The 17,803-nt window shown below is 43.3% G+C and overlaps 1 protein-coding gene across 1 annotated transcript; it reads left to right on the forward strand.

Annotated features, from left to right (window-relative positions):
* Positions 1–1,129: 1,129 nt before the first annotated feature.
* Positions 1,130–15,948, forward strand: LOC101476011 (putative C-type lectin domain family 20 member A). Its single transcript, XM_076882927.1, has 6 exons — positions 1,130–1,621; positions 10,905–10,979; positions 11,290–11,673; positions 11,850–12,170; positions 12,281–12,372; positions 14,448–15,948. The coding sequence occupies exons 2-6, from the start codon at positions 10,943–10,945 to the stop codon at positions 14,574–14,576; spliced, it is 963 nt and encodes a 320-aa protein (XP_076739042.1). The 5' UTR covers positions 1,130–1,621; positions 10,905–10,942; the 3' UTR covers positions 14,577–15,948.
* Positions 15,949–17,803: the final 1,855 nt, after the last annotated feature.

Raw genomic sequence — 17,803 nt, forward strand, 5'->3', positions numbered from 1 at the left:
CCCCCACTTTTTAAATGGCATTGCCAACTATAGTGCCATACTACGAGTGCAACATTGCGATCACTGCTACAGTTAGCCGATTGTGTTTCAGCCTTCCTCAGTTCTACATGATTTCATGTCTTCATTCACTTGGCTTCCTCTTTCTCTGACACCAAAACCGTTTTTTGACTATGGTATGCAAATAATTACAATCCAATGAATAGTACAGTGTTACATAGTGCTCAATGTTAAATTTAGACTTGATTTAATTTATAACATCCTCCAGCTCTGCTTCCAGTTATGTTTAAATACAATAGGGATCACAAGTAGGTAGGGTTGCCAACCGTCCCTTAAAAAACGGAATCGTCCCGTATTTAGAAACAAAAGTACACGTCCCGTATTGAGCTAATAAGGGACGCACTTTGTCCTGTAATACAGTGAGAATCAAAAGTAGTCTATAAATGTTAATGGAATTAACGCTTTGTTTGAAAACATAATTCCCAGACCCTCTCCTGCTTTGTGACCAATGAGCTGACAGCACACTTATGACAATTCGAGTATGACAATTCAGATTATCTCATTGGTCGAGGAAAGGTCGCTTGCGGAGAAAATACCGGAAGACAACAGATGACCACAACAACAAGCATGGCCAACAGGGAAACAAACGCCGACACTGCGGTGCACGTCTCGGATGACAGTACATCTAAAGCTGGGCAAACACTGCGATTTTTTTCAGTCACGTTATTCAGCTCTTGCTCAAACTGCACGATTGACTCGCAGGGATTAGAAGTTTGCAGGTCACGATGCAGGGTCTCACACTATACGGCCCGATGCTCTGATGCGACCTGAGTGCTCACACTGTGCCAACATAACATGAAGGTTATAACAGAAAATCTGTCGCTCGCTCTCTCTCTCTGTCTTTCACTCACACAGACACACCACCACCATCAACTTTGCTAAATTGCTAATGAAAAACATGATCAGGCAGCTGTGATTGAGCAGCAGTGTAAATCCAACTATTTTCACGGTTGTTGTGGTTGTGATAATTTTGTGATGCCACATCGAAAAGGCTCGGATGAGCTTTCCAAAGTTCTACAAGTGCCTCCATCACTTGTGTCCAGATCACACGCTGCACAGCCGTGCTGCACCGTCTTTTTCACCGATGTTTACGTGTTTGCGCATGAGCAGTGTGAGCGGCTGTGGTGACACCCTCACGAGCGATTGATGATCGGGAGCTGGTCGTGAGGTGTTAATCGCTTCTCGTTACCCCACGTATACTACACGACGCACGATGAAGGCCAAAATCGGGCCGATCACCAAATCGGTCGCACGACTCAAAAATCGGCTCAAAATGGGCCAAAAATCGCACAGTGTGAGCCCAGCGTTAGAGCAGCAATGTTTGTTCCCCTCAGAGAAAGAAAAGAAAAAAGGCTGCAAAAGTACAGGGAGGACTGGGAAAAGGAAAACACCTGGCTGGGAAAGTGCACGATAACACCTATAAAGCGCACTGCACTGTGTGCCGGCGCACTTTTTCCATAGGCATGCTTCTAGTGGTGGGCACAAGAAGAACATGAGGGGCGTGAAAGCTCGGGGAACCCTTAACCAATTTTTTGTCCACCAGGCCACGGCAGAAGCAGATATGGTATGTAAACATTGGTTTGTTGTTTAAACCCTCTGGTTAAGGTTAATATGGGCATGTGCGGTGAATATCAGCGCTATGTGGCCAGAAGTGTGATAATATCATTTATTTTGTGTAATAAACAACTGCAAGGATGGATGATTACAACAAATAGATGAATAATACATAAAAGTAATACATAGATGAATAATGATGATGAGTTAAGGTGCGTAATCATGGGAACAAGCGGGTTTACAAACAGGAGCAGCTGATTAGCATTAGAAAAGCTGAAATAATACCGCAACTGAAGCCAATTGTACTAAATGCACTATATGTGCACTGTTACAAGAATATTTTTCGTTCTATTGCTTTCTATTAATTTATATAATTTTAAGTTAAGCAGGACAGAGTTCTTTTAAAGAAAGATTTACTTATATTCTCAAAAGTTAAGCATGACAGGCTTCTGTTTAAGAAAGAGACCTGTTTTACTGTGTTAATGTTGTCATTTTGAGCTAAAAATAAATGGCTAAATGATCATTTGTTTCCCATATGGTCATATCACAAAGAATATGCATCTGCTTAAATCAAATTCAAGTCAAATGGTTAAAAAATAATTTCACACACACAAAAAAAGAGCTACCACACTGGGAAGGGTGAAGACAACTGGGTCGCCCGGCCCTGGCCACGAGGTGTCCCTTATTTATTTTTCAGGGAGTTGGCAACCCTACAAGTAGGCAGTGTTGGGGAGTAACGGAATACATGTACCGCCGTTACGTATTTAGAATACAAAATATGAGTAACTGTATTCCGTTACAGTTACCGTTTAAAAAGGTGGTATTCAGAATACAGTTACTTTGTTGAAATAAATGGAATACACTGGGGTACTTTCCTGTTTCATTTTGTCGCGGGTCAGGACTGTTTGGGTTTTGTTTGACAGCTACGGTCTGTTGTTCCAGGCGGCAGCAAACTGCGGTGACACCCTCACGACCAAGCGATTGATGATCGGGAGCTGGTCGTGAGGTGTCAATCGCTTCTCGTTACCCCACGTATACTACACGATGCACGACGCACGATGAAGGCCAAAATCGGGCCGATCGCCAAAACGATCGCACGACTCAAAAATCGGCTCAAAATGGGCCAAAAATCGCACAGTGTGAGCCCAGCATTAGTCAGAGGTCCCTTTACTACAGTTCAGAGTCGTGGACCTTCAGTAATAGTAATAAATCACACAGCAATAGTACATTCACATTGTTGTAAAAAGCATGATAATATTGTAGCGGGTCAGGGCTGTTCGGGGTTCTGCTTGTACAGTTATGTTTTGTGTATGTTGCCATGGTGACGGGTGACGCCCCCTCGCTGCGACGGTGTGTCCTTCCGGGGTCAGAGGGCGCCCTATGTGTGTTGTGGTTGCCGCGCTGAGCAGTTAGCTAGTGGCAGTGTGTTCTTCTGCAAATGTAATAAACGGCTGTGCTCCCTGGCTAGCTCACGGGAAGCAAGACCAAACGATACCTCCGTCTCCTCCTTGTCTGAACTCGCCACAATATATTAAGTAATCCAAAGTATTCAGAATACGTTACTGTCATTGAGTAACGGAATAGGTTACAGAATACATTTTGGGGCATGTATTCTGTATTCTGTAATGGAATACATTTTAAAAGTAACCTTCCCAACACTGCAAGTAGGAGTGAACTGCTCTATTAGGGTGATATGGTACTAAGTAGTATTAACAAGATATGATGGGCTTGATTATTTAAGACCTTTTATGTCAGGAAAAGGGTTTTAAATTTGATTCTGGATTCAATAAGGAGCCCAAGAAGGAAAGGAGAAATCCATCCATCTATCTTTCCCTGCTCCCAGATGGCCAAACGCCTCACCCTATCTCTAAGGGAAATGCCAGCCACCCTTTGGAGAGAGCTCATTTCTGCCGCTTACACCCTCGTTCTCATTCTTTCAGTCACTACCCAAAGCTTGTGACTATAGGTGAGGATGGGGACTTAGATCAAGCGGTAAATCAAGAGCTTCGCTTTTGCGGTCAGCTCTCTCTTTACCATGACAGACTGGTACAGCGTCTAAATAGCCATTCACCTGTTACACCGCCTATTTGTCAAGCTTCCTAGTCTCACGTTCAGCTGTTGGAGGGTGAGATCTTCGCTGTGGTATTGATGGTATTTTCCTGGGTATTGATATTGAATCTAACTTAAAGCAACTCTGTTGCTTGTGAAGCTCGCACACAAGAATTTCACTCACATGTACTGTACCAATGTACCTGCACATGTGATGTGACAATAAAAGTGATTTGATTTGATTTAAAATTCGAGTGTCATGATGACTCTACCTAAATCGTGTAATGAATGCTTCAATCTGCTCTCAGATGCTGCTGTTAAATTCAACATCATTTTGGTAGTGTTCTTTTTTTTAAAGACATTTTTAATGAGCACCCGCCAGCTAGGTTTTTCAACTTTTTTATTTCTCATGGTGTCTCATTTTGACACCACTGATCATGCCACTTACCAACAAGTTACACAAGTGACATCAGTGGCACTGTTTACAAGTTTTGGCATACTTAAGGTCCCTGAGTTGTTGACCTGTGGCTTTGTGTTTTATGGATTCATGATGTATTCTTTTGGATTTGTCATAGTATTCATGTTCAAGACTTATTTTGTCCCCTGTTTAAATTAGTGCTTCTGAGTTTGTCATCTTTGCTTTTAGTTCTTGGTTTCTCTTTAGATAAGAAGTTATTTCTGTTTCAAGTTAGATGGAAACATCTACATATAGGCAAATAAAATTCTTCAAAATGTAAGAGAACTGTTTTTATTATTATTATTAATTTTGTTAGATTTTTTTAAATATCGGATGTTGGAATTAATTGTATATAACTATAATAAATTTGGTACAAAAAACCGAGAGAGGAATTTAGTTCCTTTTCTGCTGTCAGCTCAGCAGACTGAGGTAGCTCAGTCTGTAGAATTACAGTAGTAACAGGACAGGCTGTCATGTGTAGGCTGTGTGCAGGCAGGAGTGGTGGTAAGGAGGACCCAATGTACAAACACTCTGAGGCAGAAAGTAAACTCAAACTTTGATTTATTGCTAGATGGCAGACAGAGAACTAACAAAACTAAAAATACAAAAACTAAACTGAAAATAACAATAAACTGAACTGACAAGCAGACAGACCACACAGCATGAAATGAGGGTAGATCACAACATAGACAGAGGAAAACACAGAGCTTAAATACACAGAGGGAGCAATCAGGGAATGAGAGACAGGACGAAAACACAGCTGGAACAAATCAGGCCTAGTGAGACAAGGGAAGCAAAACCAGATACATTAACATAGGACACAGACTTTTAAAGTAAAACAGGAAACATAACAGAGATGCGGACTTAACAAGGGGATACAGCTGACAGGGGAGACAGAGCAACTACGAGCACAGACAGAAACCAGAAGGCAGTACTCTAACAAAGAAACCAAAAGATTAGAAATGATGAATAAGGGCAAAATCAAAGTTAAACAGCAATGACAACTCAAAACTCTGGGTCAATGACCCAAGTCTCCTTTTTTTTTTTTTCCTTTCTTGTGTCCCGTTTGGATCTTTAGCCATCAGAATTGTTGTCTTAAGGCCAAGAAAGATGCCAAGCGGATTTATTTTACCAAGTGGATCATCATGGCCTTGCCATATTGGTCCATTTGATTGACCTTTATTATAATTATGAATTTATTTTATTTTCAGTTGCTACAAACGGGACAGACATGACTGGGGGATAGGACAGGGAGAAAGAATGAAAGAAAGAGAGGGAGAGAAAGAAAACCAAAGGGGAGAAGAGACGGTGAGAAGGGGGGGAAGAAAGAAAGAAAAACAAACAAAAAAAACAAAACACCCGGGTCACCTGTATGGAGAAAAAAAACAGAAGAGAAAGCAAACAACAAAGAGCAGCATAAAAAAAACCGGCACCATCACAATAAACTAGCTAGCAGTAGATATCAGTAGATACAAAATAATAAATGATATTGTGCAGCACGCAAGATAGACAGCGCACAATGTGCTTTGAGGCAGCAGCCAAGAAAGCTGTAGTCCGCGTATGTGAATACCCGTGTGTACACCTGTGTGCATACCTGTGTGGATCAGCATGCTTGCATTCCAAAGGTTTCTCCGTGTAACGATCTGCTAGGGAGTGTGGGGAGCCACAGCCCCGTCCTCCAGGGTATGAAGCAGGTATGGAGGAGATCAAAACTCCAGACATCCAGAGGCCCCCAGAACACAAGAGACCAAGGAAGACCAACAGAGGGGCAGCCGCGCCACTGTCCCAGAAAGAGCTGAGGAGAGTCCCAGATGAGGGCTCACTCAGCAGCCGCGGAGCAGAAGCCAGGGGGAGCTCCGCCGTCAGCCAGCCGTGCCTGAGTGACCGAGCCCCAGGCCGAGAGGCCGGGGGCACCCCACCTCCGAAGTGGCCCGAGCGAGCCCCAGGCTCCAGGCCCCGATAAGCGGCCGCCAAGGAGTGAGCCGGTGTGTACCCGGACGCCCACCCCCAGACACAAAGAACCACCAACGCACCGACACCTGAGGGAGTCCGCCACTGGCAGGGGAAGTGGTGGTGGGTGGAGATAGGCCTCCAAACCTTGGAGGGCCTGAGATGTCCCCAGAGAGGTGGCGTCTGATACCCAACCTGACATATAGACACAGACATACAGGCACACACAGACACAAACATCCATTCCCACCCTCATGCTCTCATATGCACTTACTCCACACTCAACCAACGTGGAGACAGACATAAAGATACGCTGTACACACGATCACACTCCCCAAGCGTACTCTACGAACCGGGTCTAGGTACCCTTGCCCCTGGAGGGGGGAACTGCACCCAGACCCAGGTGGTGTTACCCTTTTCCCTGCGGTGGGGGGAGGCAGACCGCCCCGACTCCGCAGCAGCAGGGAGGCCCCACACTCCAGACCGCAGTCGGACGGCCAACTCCTCCTCCTAGCCCCCCCGCTCCAGCAGGCCGCAGAGAACGGGGGTGAGAGAAGACTCCAAACCTCCCTCCACCCGCTCATTGTAGTGTTGATGCATGTGTGTTCTAAGGTGCAATTAAAACCCAGGAGGGCATGGAGCAACTACGAGCACAGACAGAAACCAGAAGGCAGTACTCTAACAAAGAAACCAAAAGATTAGAAATGATGAATAAGGGCAAAATCAAAGTTCAACAGCAATGACAACTCAAAACTCTGGGTCAATGACCCAAGTCTCCTAACACAGGCACAGAGATGAGTCCATAGTCAGAGGCCATAAGATCATTTGTAACCTTCACTAGTGCTGCTTCAGTATTGTGATTACTTCAGATTAATTATTATTCTCATTAATTAATGGGAGTACTTCTTTCAGCAGTCCTGTACTTGGCTCTGACAGACATGTTGATGGCTTGGAGGAAGTGATTGTTGAAGTTAATTAAGAAAGATCAATCAGAGAAAAAGAGTCAAATAAATATCAGTAGCATTAAAGATGTAAAGGATTTATCTGTGGGAGGTTATGAATTTTTTTTGATGGTTAAAATGTTCTTTCGAAACAAATTCATGAAGTGCCAGAACTAGTGATAGTTGGATAATGTAGTGATAAGACTACACACCTTTGGAGCGGGAGTTCAGTTCCCACCCAGTTTCCAGTAAGGGTCCTGGCTAAATCCCCCATGCTAAAAACCAAGCCCTGGAATGGCGTGGCTACATCTGCAGCAGGGACGCAAAACATTTCACTCCATGTTGTACTTTGTATGATTGTGTATGTGACAAATAAGGCTTATTTGTTAGTTAAATTATAGGATCAACTGAGCGCTGACGTTTTGTCAGCTTACAATTATAATTAGCTACAGTGCTGAAAATAAACCTTTGGTTGGTCTCATTATATTCAATCAGCGATGAATTGTAAGATGTCCGAGCTTTATGGAGGGTTTTTCTTTTTAATAGAGACACTTCTAATTGCTACTTTAGCACTTCTGATTTTATAGTCCAGTAAAGTCACACTAAATACATTCAGCAGCCTCTTTACTAGGTATGCCTCTTCAACTGCTTGTTAATATAAATATCTAATCACCCAATCAAGGGTCAGCATTTAGGCATTTAGACGTGGTGAAGAAAACCTGCTGAAGTTCAAATTAAGCACCAGAAATAAAAGTGATTGAGAGTGACATAGTAGTTTATACCTGACAGGCTGGTCTGAATGTTTCAGAAACTGCTAATCTACTTGGATTCTTTCAGACAATTAGGATTTACTGATGGTCTGAAAAAAAATAAAATCAGTAAGCAGCAGCTTTTCTGGGTAAATTAACCTTGTTGATGTCAGAGGTCAGGCGAGAATGGACAGACTACTTCAAGCTGATAGCAAGGTAACATTAAATCGAATAGCCACTTGTTACAACTGAGGTACAACACTGACCTTGTTGAAGCTATGCCACAAAGCTCTGAAGGCAAAAGGGGGTCCAACCCCATACTAGAAGGTATATAGGCATGTCAACTAAGACAGCCTTACAATATCCAGAGCCTTCAGGAAACTAGCGTGAACCTCCTCCTCCCTAGGGGCCCTGCCACTAATGATTTAACTGCCTGAGAGACCAGGTAACTGTCGGTACCTATAGCTGCCTCTGAAGGCCCATGGGCTACCCAAGCCTGAGCGGACTCCTTCAACCTGATGTTCCCTTCACCTCTGGTGTCCACCATCTGGTTCAGGGATTATTACCATGACGGGCACCAACCACCTTGTGGCTGCAGCTCCTTTAGCAATGGAGGTGCTGAACATGGTTCATTTGTCCCCAGTCTCCCTCAGAATGCTGTTGAAGCTCTGCCGAAGGTAGGAGTTGAAGATCTTGTGGACCAGAGCCTCTGTCATGCGTCCCCAGCACACTCTCACCATACATTTAGGCACGCCAGGTCTATCCATCATCCCTCTCCCACCTGATCCAACTCACCACCAGATTAGGTTAGTAGTTCACAATTAAGCTTCTCTCTTCACCTGAATGTCCGGAACATATGACTGCAGATCTGATGCATCCATCCATCCATCCATCCATCCATCCATCCATCCATCCATCCATCTTCTTCTGTTTATCTGGGGCCGGGTCGCGGGGGCAGCAGCTTAAGCAGAGAAGCCCAGACCTCCCTCCCCCCAGCCACCTCCTCAGCTTATCCAGGGGAATACCAAGGCGTTCCCAGGCCAGCCGAGAGATTTAATCTCTCCAGCGTGTCCTGGGTCTGCCCCGGGGCCTCCTCCCGGTGGGACATGCCGGAATACCTCACCCAGGAGGCGCTGAGGAGGCATCCTTGTCAGATCCCTGAACCACCTCAACTGGCTCCTTCGATGTGGAGGAGCAGCGCCTCTACGCTGAGTCCCTCCCGGATGGCCAAACATCTCACCCTATCTCTAAGGGAGAGGCCAGGCACCCGTCGGTGAAAGCCCATTTCCGCTGCTTGTATCTGCGATCTTGTTCTTTTGGTCACTAGATCAACCGGTAAATTGAGAGCTTTGCTTTTACACACAGCTCCCTCTTCAACACAACTTCACCACAACTTTATCTTTGAAGATGCCGCCAGTAAGGATGGCTGCCGTCGCTCGGTGTCCTCCTCAACTTTGCATTCTTCTTATGTTCGTTATGTTATTTCTTAGTTTCTTTGCAGCCTGTGATGCTTTTATCCCCTATGATAGACAAACTCTCCTGAACATTCGACAAAACTCAAAAACCAACTTTTTTGTGAATGGTGGTGACTCACCTTTGCTACCTGGGCAGAAGAAACACCGGAGAAAAAGGGGTAAAAGAGCCAGGATTCGGGTCAGGCTGAGAAAAAGACGACATCGCACCCCGCTTGCCAGCATTCTTCTAGCAAACATAAAGTCCTTGGAAAACAAGCTGGATGAACTAAGGGCCAGGATAACTTTCCAAAGGGACATTAAGAACTGCAATGTCTTTGTTTTCACAAACAAAGACATTTCACATTGTCCCTGAGGAGCTCTCCATTAACCGCCGGGACAGAACAAAGGACTCAGGTAAATGTAGGGGAGGTGGCATGTGCGTAATGACCAACAAACGGTGGTGTACTGATGTACAGACAGTTTCGTCAGGGTGTTCTCCTGATTTTGAACACCTCATGATCAGATGCAGACCCTTTTATTTGCCCAGGGAGTTTACAGCGGTATTCTGCACCGGACGAACTGTTTGACATTATCGACCGGCATGAAGCGTTACACCCGGAGGCTGCTTTTATCGTGGCTAACGACTTTAATAAAGCCAACATGAAGAAAGTTCTGCCGAAGTTTTACCAGCATGTAAACTTTCCAACCCGTGGTCACAACACCTTGGACCATGTTTACACTCTGTACGCACATGCCTACAAAGCCCACCCCGACTGGCCTTTGGCAAATCAGAACACTCCTCTGTTCTGCTGCTGCCAGCCTATTGGCAGAGGCTGAAAAGCGACCAGCCCATGACGGTTCAGTTCAACGGTGGACCGACCAATCAGACAGCACCCTGCGTCACTGCTTTAGCATCACAGACTGGGAAATCCGCTGCTGACAACAACATCAACAATTATGCTGATTACGTAACAGACTTTATTCACAAATGCACCAATGACGTTGTACCGAGGGCTATTGTACGAACCTATGCCAACCAGAAGCCGTGGGTTCTGGTTGCAGCTGTCTGGGTGGCTGGTCTCAGACGATCTTGGAGGTGAACCTGCTGGATGTGGAGGTCCTGGGCTGGTGTGGTTACACGAGGTCTGCGGTTGTGAGGCCGGTTGGATGTGCTGCCATATTCTCTGAAACGCCTGTGGAGACGGCTTATGGTTGAGAAATGAACATTCAATGCACGGGCGACAGATCTGGTTGACATTCCTGCTGTCAGCATGCCAATTGCACGCTCCCTCATTGCTTTGGCATCTGTGGCATTTTGCTGTGAGACAAAACTGCACATTCCAGGGTGGCCTTTTATTGTGGGCAGTCTGAGGTACACCTGTGCACTACTCATGATGTCAGATCAGCATCCTGATGTGGCACACCTGTGAGGTGGGATGGATTATCTCAATATAGCAGATGTGCCCACTACCACACATTTGGACTGATTTGTGACCACTGTTTGGGAGGGATGGTTATATTGTGTATCTGGAATGAATTTTAGGTCTCTACGTCCATCCCATGGGGAATGGGAGCAGTAACTAAGGTGTTGCGTTTATATTTTTGTTGAGTGTACAATACATAGTACACCCTTTACTAAGCTATGAGTTTCAGTGCGGTACTGTTACAGTATATATTTTTACTTCCCCCACAGAAAATATCATACCGGAACAGTGTGTCTAACACTGCATCATGAAAGAGACTACAGTTATGATGATGCTCCTGTCAGGTCAGTTTGAATTATTTATTTCCACTTCATTTATTTTCATTGTTTTAATTGCACAAAGAAAACAAAATGTGTGCATTTGTCTATGATTTTTTGACCACAAATTATAAATTGAGTTTGTTTTCAAATGCTTCGAAGCGCACATTTGTGGTCAGTGATTTGACTGCACTCTGACATGTCACCCATTTTAGCTGTTTTTGCTACTAAAGACACCAAACTAAAAAAATTAATTATGTGTGTGTGTGTGTGTGTGTGTGTGTGTGTGTGTGTGTGTGTGTGTGTGTGTGTGTGTGTGCACATATCATTTCCACAGGACTGTTTTACTTACCTGGCTATTTTCCTCATCTTTACAACCTTGTTGAATATGGAAGAGACTGGACCAGAGCTCAGGAATACTGCAGGAACAAGTATACTGACCTAGCCATTGTACATAATGAGCAAGACTTGGCCAAACTGAGGAACCTCACAGAAGGGTTTTCTAATGTGTGGATTGGACTTATACCTGACACTGAAGCATGGAAGTGGTCTCTGGAAAACCAGGATTACTATGGTGAAGGGGAGACTGAGTTCAGGATGTGGAATGACGAGGAACCCAATGGTTTAGGACACCATAAAGTTTGTGCAGCAATGCTTAAAAATGGGAAATGGGCAGATGTAGAATGCAACAGCCAACTGCCATTCTTCTGCTACAATAAAAGTAATTAAATACAATATGCATACTGTATATCAGTGTCCTGATTATTATCATGACTATCATTGTAATCTCAAATGGAGGTGATGAATAAGTAACACAGATGTATAGTTCATTTGCATTCTTTGGCTGAGCAGTGAAGTTAGACCCTTACTTATGTTTCTTTGCTCAAATGTTTTCAGACACATCACGCTTCATATTTGTGAATATGAGTAACACCTGGGAGGATGCTCAGAGCTACTGCAGAAAGAACCACACTGACCTTGCCAGTGTGAGAAACCAATCTGAGAATGAAGAGCTGAAAAAGATAACAGTGAGTTCCTACACGTGGATTGGACTATACAGAAATTCCTGGAAGTGGTCGGATGGAACTGCACAGTTATTACACAACTGGGCTCCTGATAAACCATCCAAGATAGCCACAGATGCATGTGGGACTATATTTAAAGGCAAGTGGGTCAACTATCATTGCGGTGCAAACTGGTACTTTGTCTGTTATACTGGTGAGTTCTGATTTTACTGTATTTTTAATATATTCTGATATTTTCTTTAGTCTCAGAAGATCGTTACATCACAGCATTTTTTTTCCCTCATTCTTTTTTTATAAACTCAGCACTCAGGGAGAGGAAGGTGCTGAAGATTAAGCTGAAGAAAACTGACCCCTCTGTGGAAATGGAGGACCTGGAGGAGGAAATCTTGGAAAAGGTCATACCTGAGTTTCAAATAATATTTACCTATAATGAAAAAAATAAACGTTTTACTCAAAGAAAGTCTTTATAACAGGTATGTGATATCAAAAATAAGACTGACAGCAAAACCGACATGAAATGAATCTTTTTTAAATAGATGAATATAGTAATAAAAATAATGATAATTCAAAATGTTATCAGGTGCCTCAGCATTTTTCAATTTAACGCAGTTAGCAGATCACAAAATATGTGCCCAAAACTGAAATCTGGGGCCACTTCCTGTATTGCAAGTGGCAACAAGGACCAGAGACAGTTCAGTGCATACTGCATTGCAGTCTTCAACATCTAAGTGAAATGCTTAAGGTCTTCTTGAGACTTTAGGATGAGAGTGAGTCCAGTCCAGTTTATTGTTCAGATAAACACCAAGGTACCTGTAGCTGTCCACAGCCTCAATGTCCATACCTTGGATGTTATTTGTGCCTGCGGAAGTCTACCACCAGCTCCTTGGTTTTATTAGTGTTGATCTGGAGGTAGCTCAGCTGGCACCACTCCACAAAGTCTAGGGTCAGATCTCTGTACTCCTTGTCGTCCCCATCAGTGATGAGGCCGACTATTGCAGAGTCATCAGAGAACTTCTGCAGGAAGCACTGGGTGGAGTTGTGGGTTAAGTCTGCAGTGTAGATGGTGAAGAGAAACGGAGCCAGAACCGTTCCCGTTCCCTGTGGGGCCCCCGTACTGCAGACGACCCTGTCCGACACACAGCCCTGAGTTCTCACATACTGTGGTCCGTCGATGAGGTAGTCCAAAATCCAGGTAGAGAGGTGATGGTCCACACCTGAGTTCTCCAGCTTGTCCTTCAGGACTGTGGGCAGGACGGTGTTGAAGGCACTGGAGAAATCAAAGAACATGATTCTCACAGTGCTCCCAGCGGTCTCCAGGTGAGAGAGGGAACGATGCATGAGGTGAATGACGGCATCATCCGCTCCAATGCCAGGCTGGTAGCCAAACTGAAGAGGGCCCAGTGATGAGATCACCAGGTGCCAAAGCTGAGCCAGGACCAGCCGCTCCAGGGTCTTCATCAGGTGGGATGTCAGAGCCACTGGCCTGTAGCTGTTGAGGTCCTTGGGGCATGAGGTCTTTGGCACTGGTACAACATAGGAGGTTTTTACAGAGCTGTGGGACTCTCCCCAGCCTCAGGCTCAGGTTGAAGACGCACTCCATCACCCAACACAGTTGGTCTGCGCAGGACCTGACAACCTTTGAGCTGATACCATCTGGACCCGCTAACTTCCTGGCTTTAATCCTCCTCATTTCCCTCCTAACCTGGGTGGTGAGAAAGACAGGCTGGAGCCTTGTGTTGAGTTGTTTTGGATGCTGTTGTTGGGGATGGAGAGGAGTGAGCAGGGTGAGTAGAGGAGGTGTGAAGTGTCAGAGGTGGAACAGCAGCAGTGGGGGTGGGTGAGTTGAAGACTGCCTCATGGATGTGAAGCTAGTCAGAGCCTTTAACACTGTCTTATTTTGACTGAGCATAAAGATATGAATCGTAAGTGGGAAATAGATACCAATTAACACCTCACCATAAAAAAAGATCAGAATAGAGGTGGAAACCGTTCGTGAACCCCTAAGGGGAAACCACACCTATGCACGGCACAGGGGATTTGCCTCCAGTTGTGGTGTGCATTGAGGAAGGCAACATATTTTACACGTTTTCTTCATTTCGTCACTTTTTTTATTCATAGATCTGGGCAAACTGCACAATAAAGCTTATTTGAAAAGTCCAGTATTTGAAAAGTAAAATCTTACTGCTAAAAATACAAAACTGAGTTTAGTAATAATCTTTTTATAGAAGCCAACTAAAATATTGAAGAACAAACATTATTTACTGAAAATGTACTTAAAGTACAGTTTTGTTAATGTGTAGAAAGTGATATTTAAATGTCATCATTATAATTACATGTTCATCAAGTGATGAAGCTCTTTCTTTACCTCTAGGTAAATGATTTATTAAAACGTTTTCCCACAGACAAGTCTCATTAATCAGAGATATTTAAAGATTCAACAGGATATTAATGAAGCATTTATGTTTCACAGTTCAGACAGAGACTGACAGAGCATGGCCTGAGTGGAGTCTTCAAACTACAATGGGTGAAGCAGCCTGATGGGAAGAAGCATGTTGAAGAAGAGGAGGAAGTAAAAGAGGCAAACTGTGGGGTCAAATAAAACATTTCATTATCCACATTTGATTATTGAATTCTCCTATTCAGGACATATGTTTAATTGGTTAGGTTAATATTCTTACAGTAAGGTACAAGTTTTTACTTTAGCAATGAAGCTTATGCATAAATTCAATAAGTAAGATCAGTCATCAGTCATCTGCCTGCTTTCTTGGGTGTTCAGCTGCTTTTCTATTTACATGTCTACTGCTTTCTCACGCTGTCAATCTCAATACTGACATCATTACTTTAGTCCAATCATCTTTTCACCCTTTTGCTTTGAGCCAATTAGCCTCTGCTTCGCATGCTTTAAATCTCAGCTCTCCATTGTTCTTTTTTTAGACTTTTTTTGTGCAGCCTGCTTCCTCCCCATCTCCACCTCAGACACCTCAGACAGAGCTCTATTCAAACCTCAGTCTTCATCTTCACCACCACCACCATCTAGACTCCAGGGGGCCGTGTCCTAAATCCTATACTGGTCCACTTGATTGTCATAGTTTATTAGGTTTTAAAAAATATATATATTATTATTATTATTATTATTATTATTATTATTATTTAGAGTTATTACAATCAGAACAGACATGACCATGGAATGGGAAAGATAAAAGAAAAGGAAAAAGAGAAGTTGGGAAGAAAATTAACAGAAGGAGAAAAATGGAGGAGAATAAGGACAGAGAGAAAAGACACTGAAAATCTGCTTCAACACCTTTTTGAAATAAAGATGTATTGATAAAAATAAATATAAGCAGCCAAGTACATTTGTTTTTAACCAGAAAATATTTTAGGAAACGGTTTGTGAGCTGTCAAGGATGATGCACACAACCAAATACAGGATTTAACACCTGGCCCTACAGAAGGAATAATAGTGGTGTTGTGGATGCATAACAATTTGACCATCTTAAATGTTGTTAGTCTTTCATATTCTGCTTATGCTGTAATGCTGATGACTTAAAGACAGAAATTATAGTCCACCAACCAGCTGCTGACATTATTGACGTTATGTGTGAGAATAAGTTAGAATACATAGATAACTCTGTATCCAAAGGACTTAGAATGTCTTTCATATTTACTGACAGTCAGGAGAGTCAGGAGAGACTCAGATGTTGCCTAAGTTGCCTTTTATTTTTTGGATTTCATGAACTTACTTTATCCCTTTGAGTAATATTTAGAAACATATGTTCATATGGCAATATAAATTCATAGGTGGTAGTTCTATGTTGTCCTTCTGCTTAGGAGCATAGCTATATTGTATCCAGTAGCTTGCACATGCTTATCCTGTTGCTGTAACAAGTAAACCATTATGCAAATTGTCTGTTATGTTCATTTACCTACAGCCATCGTTGTCAACTCCCCATGCTGTCTCCGCTGGTGCAGTTGAACCAAACTTGTTGCATTAAAATCACTGAAGTGATTCCCAAGACTCTGGCATTTTTATTCAACTGTGATACAAATTTTGCTCATCTCCCTTGACTTTTAACCCAACAAACATGCTCTGTGTACCAATCAAATGAACTATGGAAGAGAGGCAAAAGGGAGGTCAGGCTGGCAAAGGGAGGACCCAAACGAGGACTTCCTATGTAGAATACAGTGTGTTTATTTAGAGTGAACAAATGACAAAATGCAAATAATCCCCAGTGCGTGCTCTCTTAGGGTGCTTGTTCCCTGCTCCCGTGCTGTGACTTCTCCCAGTGTCCGTGGTGAGTATTTCTGCTCCTTTCGTCTCGGTATACATGTTCCCCTCTTTCCACTCGTTTCTTCAATTCTCCTGGAAACAACAAAACAAATATTGTTTCCATAGAACTTTCTGCCAACCAAGTTTAATAGGACTTCTTATTCAGCTTGTCAGATCCCTTATCTTCTGGTGAGGCTGATGTTCAAAATATTGCTGCCTCAATTTGGTTTAGTTTAGCTAAAGTTCTTTTAGCTGTGATGTTCGTGGAAATAGGCCCTGGCAGGGTCTTCCAAAGCAAACTGATCTCCTGGAAGAGGCCAGAATAATCATAATTCAAAAACTTCCCAATAAATCTTAGATACTTTGTCTTAAAGTGGGTAATCAGGGCCCCCTAGTGGGGCCATACCTAGCAAGCATGGGTCTTGATCAGGTACAGTACAAAAGAAGTAATCATTTTCTATATGACTTATCCATCTATCGAAGCTATCTAAACATTTGCTATATGAAAAGTAACTGTCCAATGGCCTTGCCACCATTCCTATAATAGGAATGGTGGCTTTCATGAGTCTTTCTCATGACAGCAAGAACTGCAATTACTCATTCTCATCTCTGTGATGGAATTTTTCAGTGCAAAATGTCTCAGTTCAGCATTTTTAAGCTGTTTGTTGAACCATGTTGAATCATTACTGACCTCAATTGGGGCGAGTGAGGCCTGCAGTTGTTCAGATATTGTTCTGGATTTTTGTGACCTCCTGGATGAGTCAGCAGGTACAGCCTGCTCTGCACTTTCCTGTAGAGGGCGTCTGAATTGTGAGTCCAGTCCAGTTTATTGTTCAGATAAACACCAAGGTACCTGTAGCTGTCCACAGCCTCAATGTCCATACCTTGGATGGTATTTGTGCCTGCGGAAGTCTACCACCAGCTCCGTGGTTTTACTGGTGTTGATCTGGTGGTAGTTCAGCGGGCACCAGTCCACCCTAACCCTCTCCTGGAGTAATTGTGGTCGGTGGGCCAAACCTGGGAGGCTTCACCACTAATCCAAGTTTTTTTCATTTATGGATAATTGCTCTCACTGTGGTTTGCTGTAGTCTCAAAGCCTTAGGAATGACTTTGTAACCATTTCCAGACTGATAGATGTCAGTGAATTTTGTTTTTCATCTGCTCTTGAGATATTTTAGATTTTGGTATGATGTGTTGATTTTTGAGAGCTTTGGTAGCCTTTCCAAACAAGTAATACTTGTTTAGTTATTTTCCAAATGTACTGTCATGAACCTTAACATTTAAAATGTTAACTGAGGCCTGTAGAGTTAAAGATGAAGCTGTTTTTGTTTGTTGTTTTGTTTTGCATTTTATCTGAGCATTGCACAGGTGGACCGTGAAGTGATTTTGCAGGAATGTCCACTCCTGTGAAGAAAGTCAACTTTTTCCCCCCACTGTTGTGAATAACCTTTCTCACTGTAGAATAACTGACTTCAGTTTGTTTGGAAATGCCCTTGCTATACAACCATTCCCAGACTGACGGGCAGCCACATCTTCTTTCAGCTTTTCCTTGTCATGGT

This window comes from Maylandia zebra, linkage group LG4 (assembly GCF_041146795.1).
Source record: "Maylandia zebra isolate NMK-2024a linkage group LG4, Mzebra_GT3a, whole genome shotgun sequence".
In the NCBI taxonomy this organism is placed as follows: Eukaryota; Metazoa; Chordata; class Actinopteri; order Cichliformes; family Cichlidae; genus Maylandia; species Maylandia zebra.

Coding starts and splice junctions, on each gene's coding strand:
- LOC101476011 (XM_076882927.1), top strand. CDS start 10,943: ATGAAAGAGACTACAGTTATGATGATGCTCCTGTCAG. Junction 10,980..11,289: donor TATGATGATGCTCCTGTCAG/GTCAGTTTGAAT, acceptor TCATTTCCACAG/GACTGTTTTACTTACCTGGC. Junction 12,171..12,280: donor GTACTTTGTCTGTTATACTG/GTGAGTTCTGAT, acceptor TTATAAACTCAG/CACTCAGGGAGAGGAAGGTG.